Source organism: Arachis ipaensis, chromosome B02, assembly GCF_000816755.2.
Source record: "Arachis ipaensis cultivar K30076 chromosome B02, Araip1.1, whole genome shotgun sequence".
Classification (NCBI taxonomy): Eukaryota; Viridiplantae; Streptophyta; class Magnoliopsida; order Fabales; family Fabaceae; genus Arachis; species Arachis ipaensis.
In genome coordinates, this window is record NC_029786.2 from 108390838 (window position 1) to 108396313 (window position 5476).

A 5476-nucleotide genomic window follows, 5' to 3' on the forward strand; every position below is an offset into this window, starting at 1 on the left:
ACACACATCCTGCGCGACCCGCCTGCACAATCCACTCATCATTGTGTTGTACACTTGTACGAAACAATATCTCTCACAGGACTTTCATCAAACACACCCTGCACGCATAAGGGGTTTCTTGCAAAACACAATACATATGCAGCAAAGCATTCACAACAAAGATAACCGAAACACACCCATCTTTATCTTCACCCTTCTTCTTCTTCTTTTTCTTCTTCTTCTTCTTCTTCCTCTTCTTCTTCTTCTTCTTCTACTTCTTCCCCTTCTTCTTCTTCTTCTTCTTCTTCTTTTTCTTCTTCTTCTTGCAACCACGCTCAACAACCTCATGTCGAATATAAAAGAGAAGTTGACGGAAACTGCAAAATCGGTTTGCAACAGTGTGGCTGCAAAGTTCAGCAGAAAGGATCCGAATATGTGGTCCAAGGAACATGGAACCTATGCATGGGGAGAATACTCATTTGCTGTCGTCCGAGCTAACTACCCCGACATTAACGATCGGAGTCAAATTGAAATCGGAAGCAATGGACTCTTTGTTGGCATTTACGACGGCCACCACGGTCCGAAGGCTGCTTCATACCTTCAGGATAAACTGTTCTCCAAATTCATAGGTAAAATTTATTAATCTTTGTTTTCAAGATTCTTTTTGGTATTTATGTTTAATTATCTTGAATAATTTTGACACAGCTATTGCCCGCAAGAATCGCGCTATAAATCTTGAAGCAATAAAAGAGACCATTAAAACCATGGAGAATGATTTTATTCATGAAGCCAGAAAAAATCGGACGGAATTATTAACAACTGGTAGTTGCTGTTTGATCGGTATGCTTTACCGTGGGGATCTCTTATATGGTAGTCTCGGCAACAGTGCCATTGTGTTTGGAACAGAAATTACCGGAGAGTTTGGTGCGGAAATTTTGACAAAGGACCATAGCGTGCATACCAATGAACCTTATAGGCAAATATACATGGAAACCCGAGCAAAAACCGACCCAGACTGCATTTGCTTGAAAGATGGCAAATATAAGATAAAGGGACTAGTAGAGGTATATATATACATATATGAGTGTGTCTGTGTGTGTGTGTGTTTTGATCAATGTTCTGTGAGTGTTGCCTTGTTGCTAATCTAAATGTTACTGTAAATTAGGACTTTACTTGGATTTGTTAAATTTGTTGCTGTAACTTGAATTTGTGGCTGAATTTGTTGCTTCCCAGTCACATAATCAGAATAGAATACTTAGTTAGTGCTTGGTTGATTGTGGTCACTGATTGTATTTGATGATAAATTTTAAATTGATAACTTTTAAATTTTAAATTTGCACTGCCTGTTACTGATTCATTGTTCCTTCAGTACATTTTGTTGTTGTTAATCATTGTGATGAGCTTTATTAAAATTGGGTTGAAAACTGTTGAATCTTTTTTCATTTTTCATTGTTCTTTAACTTCTGTTCTTATTAAAAAATTTGCAATTGGTGATCTTTTGATTTATTATATGCTTCATGTTTTTAATTTCACTCTGTTTCTAGGCTTTGAAATCAGTTTATGATAACTGTGATGCAATTATTTAGTTGGATATCTGATGTAATTATTGAGTTCAAGAGATTGAGTTTTTGATTTGCAAGGTAATTTTTGGTTGATTTTTTATTTAATTTGGTAATGGTGTTTATGATTGGGGTTATCTGGTTTTCATTCTTTTTGAATTTGGTAATAGTGTGATTACTTGTTGCTGTTTGTAATGTTTATTGCTGAATGATGATTGTTCTTTCGTGCCTCTGTTTAGTAATGTTTATTGAAATTTTGTACTTTTTCAATGCATATTTGTATGTGTTATTAGTCAAAGTCATGTCAAGGCCATGCAAATTTATTCAATGTAGTTAAGCATTACTTGTATGTTTCAGGTAGCACATACAATAGGGGACGCATATATGAAATACCACGATTGCAAGTTACCTCAGGGACATATGCACCAAATTCCTACTCCATTAGATCTACCATACTTGTGGGACATTCCACACGTTGGGCAGAGACCTCTCCACAACTCAGACAGATTTATTATCTTTGCTTCAAATGGACTATGGGAGCACATTAGTCCTGAAGAAGCGGTGAAGATCGTAGATGAGAGTCATGAAAGAAAGGTGTGTCATTTCTTTTGTCATCTTTTATCCTGTTCATTATAGCCACTATTATAACTCGGTATGTAACTCTACTGTATTCATAACTACTTCGTTATACTGTTGTTTAACATATTTTTTTATACTCAGGGAATTGCGAAGAAGTTGGTAGAAGCAGCTGTAAATGTAGCTGCAAACAAAGCGAAGCTGAATATCAGAGAGGTTCATCGGCTAACTGAAGCAAGGAGGGCAATCCATGATGATATCACGGTTGCTGTGATTTTTATAAATCACAAATCGGTGGGGAAGCGAGATATATATTTGCCTGTAATATCCATCAAGCCAGATGAAAATGAATTCATTTCAAAATTTCATGAAATTGAAGGTGGTATAATGCAATAGACTACTAATTTTATATATGAAGTTAAATGTGGCCGTAGAAAATTAGTCTTAATAGTCGGCACCTAGTTCAAGTTAGTAAATGTATAATGACCCCTCTTCTTGAAAGGGATAACTCTGATAGAATTACTTACCTTCTCTTTCCTCGGGCTTAGCATTATGTACTTTATTAGCTGTTTATCAGCTATGATTCTGCTAGTAATGAGAAATGAAGATGTTTATCAGTTATGAATTATGATTGTGCTAGTAATGATTGTACTCCATTAAGGTTTTCTCAGTTACAATTGAGAAGAATGACTATCAGTATTTTATGTGCTCTTCTATTATATGTTTGTGGAAAATAAAACGGCACACATATAATTTTTGCCCCACATTACTTACTATAGGGGTGTTGTAATATCTGCACTATTTCTTCCAAGTTGTACTTGTTTCAAATGTTGAGCTGTTATTCAGTTATTGGAGAAAAAAGAAAAAGAAATTGGAAACCTTAGCAACTTTTGTTTATTGTTATAAATGATAGATTTCATGTGCAAATATTGACATTATTTCAATAGAAGTTGAAGCTATGTTAGTTTGCAGAATCTGATGAGTGTTTCATGAAGCTCAACCAATAACTGAATTAACCTATTCATATAATGCCAAAGAAGAGGGTAACAAGTAACAACCCATCTCTTCCTCAAACAGTTAATCTATATCAAACACCATTTTTGATACAGGTATGACCTGCCCAAAAGATTTTAGGCCAATGTTAATATCCCTAAGCATCAACTCGGTGGCTTTAGCTTCTGGATGAGACTTGTCACCTGCCACAAACTTGTGAAGCCCTTCATTCATTTCTACATAGCTCCAGCCAGTTGGTTTCTGAATTCCAACTTCATCAATTTCTTTTCTCACACTTGCAGCTTCTTCATGCTGCGCTGCGTCAGCTAGTATGTTCGACAGCATCACATAACGCGCGCCATGATCATGCTCCATCTTAAGAAGCTCTTGTGCTGCAATTTTTGCCAACTCCACATCTCCATGTAACTTGCAAGCACTTAAGAATGCTCTCCAAATCACAGCATTGGCCTTGAAAGGCATGTTCGAAATTAAACCATACGCTTCGTTCAAATGACCAGCTCTTCCAAGAAGATCAACCATACAGCCGTAATGCTCCATTTGAGGATGGATACCATAAACACTCAGCTTGGATTCAAAGAGGTTCAAGCCATCATCAACTAGACCATTCTGGCCAAAAGCACACAAAAGTGCTACAAATGTGACTCCATCTGGTTTTAGTCCCAATAACTTCATTTCTTTGAACAAAGTTAAAGCATATTCACCATGGCCATGATGAGCAAGACCAGAGATAATGGAATTATAGAGAAAAGTAGTTTCCAAACTATCACTTGTTTTGTTGAATATATCGAATGCAGTGTCTATGCTTCATTGCTTCCACACTTGGCATACATATCAACAACAGCAGCAATGAATCCCCTGTTTTGAGAATAGGGCCAATTCTTGGCAGCATAACGGCGGTGGATCTTTCTTTCCATATCAAGTGCACCTAGTCGCGCACACACAGAAAGAGCAGAAACCGCAGCAACCACATCTGGTTTCAATCCCAAATCCCCCAACTGCACAAATAGATCCAATGCCTCTTGGAAATACCCAGCATTAGAGTAGCCATTGATCATTGCTGTCCAAGAAACCAAATCTCGGTCATCCATTTGGTTGAACAATCTTCTAGCAACCTCAACCTCGCCACGGTGCGCATAGGCACTCACCACGGAAGTCCAAGCCGCAATATCCACATCTCGCATACATATCAACCAGTGCATTCATCACCACATCATTGGAACACATTTTCTTGCATGCCAAGCAATGCACCTGCTTTCCTATTTTGAAATCTTCCAACAAATTACAAACAGAAAGCAAGGCAACAATTGTGTACTCATCAACCTCAATTCCGAAAACCCCCCATCTCCCTGAATATTAAAACGTAGAGATCGGTCACTGAATATTAAGAAGAATCCGTTCTTGTACAAAATTATGGTTAGGCAGATAAATGCTTAACACCAACAACTAATCTAAATGAAGCCTGTCTGTGCTGCCAAGAGAATCAATCAGGCTATGGTTTTGTCCATCAATCTGTAATGTGTTTCCCTCAGCTTCAATCTGCACAAACAAAACCGTGCGCAACATTCTTACTTGAAATTTACAATAAAATTACCTGTCATCTAATCAGAGACCCCCATCGTGCCAAAAGTCCACAAGAAAATCAACCATATCCTGCATAAGTAGCATAACCCATTAATGATTAATCCATACGCTTCATATAACTTGTACCCATGTTATGAAGAGTAAGGGAGAAGCATCTGATCTGAAAGGACTTACAGCTAATGGAATTGGCAGTGGAAAAGCTTCTGTAGATAAAAGCATATCCTCATAACTAGTTGTCAAGCTGTAAAAAGAATTTCTATCTCCATAACATTAGGGTAAGCATGTAAACATAAATTGTAAAACCAATCTAATCTTATGAAACTACCTTTCTTCCCAAATAGAGAAGACTTCATATTTGATCTACTACTAGGGTCTAGGAGGGCAAAGAAATATAAACTTAATTAAATAAGTTTTTTGGCCATATCATAACTAATGCAACTGGAAGTATCGATATACCTCATAATTGAATCTTTCAGTGATCTCTGCAATTTTTTAGAAATGAAATTTTAAATATGCAATAAATATGGTTCAATAATTGGGTATATGGTTAAAAATGAAATAAAAAAATTAAATTAAAAATTGTCTAAATACTATAAATATGCAATATAATAATGAAAGAAAGTAATCATTCAAATTTAAACAACTATCATTATTTGGAATACTTTAGGATTGGGAGATAAAGTTGTATAATTATTTACATAATTTTATCTTTAATAGTTTAATTTTTGACAAAAAGAATTCGTAACATATATAGTATTAAATTTCCA

The 5476-nt window shown here is 36.1% G+C and overlaps 2 protein-coding genes and 1 long non-coding RNA gene across 3 annotated transcripts; 1 reads left to right on the forward strand and 2 right to left on the reverse strand.

The window, feature by feature from the left end:
- On the forward strand, positions 326 to 2510 carry LOC107628075 (probable protein phosphatase 2C 25). The gene is made up of 4 exons (XM_016330883.1): positions 326 to 608; positions 685 to 1043; positions 1896 to 2132; positions 2259 to 2510. The coding sequence occupies exons 1-4, from the start codon at positions 326 to 328 to the stop codon at positions 2508 to 2510; spliced, it is 1131 nt and encodes a 376-aa protein (XP_016186369.1).
- LOC107628076 (pentatricopeptide repeat-containing protein At5g66520) lies at positions 3192 to 4478 on the reverse strand (the record flags this gene model as incomplete). The annotated part of the gene is given in 3 exon segments (XM_016330884.2): positions 3192 to 3932; positions 3935 to 4295; positions 4297 to 4478. Coding segments are annotated over 3 exon segments (1284 nt in total), but the record flags the coding sequence as incomplete, so codon positions are not given.
- On the reverse strand, positions 4488 to 5213 carry LOC107628629. The gene is made up of 3 exons (XR_001617845.2): positions 5166 to 5213; positions 4884 to 4950; positions 4488 to 4778 (listed from the first exon to the last, which is right to left on the reverse strand). It is a non-coding gene; the product is annotated as an uncharacterized LOC107628629 (long non-coding RNA).

Bases quoted from the DNA above. Each gene is read 5' to 3' on its own strand.
- LOC107628075 (XM_016330883.1), top strand. From the start codon at position 326: ATGTCGAATATAAAAGAGAAGTTGACGGAAACTGCAAAATCGGTTTGC. The intron at 609-684 runs GTAAAATTTATT...ATTTTGACACAG, and splicing joins ACTGTTCTCCAAATTCATAG to CTATTGCCCGCAAGAATCGC. The intron at 1,044-1,895 runs GTATATATATAC...TGTATGTTTCAG, and splicing joins AGATAAAGGGACTAGTAGAG to GTAGCACATACAATAGGGGA.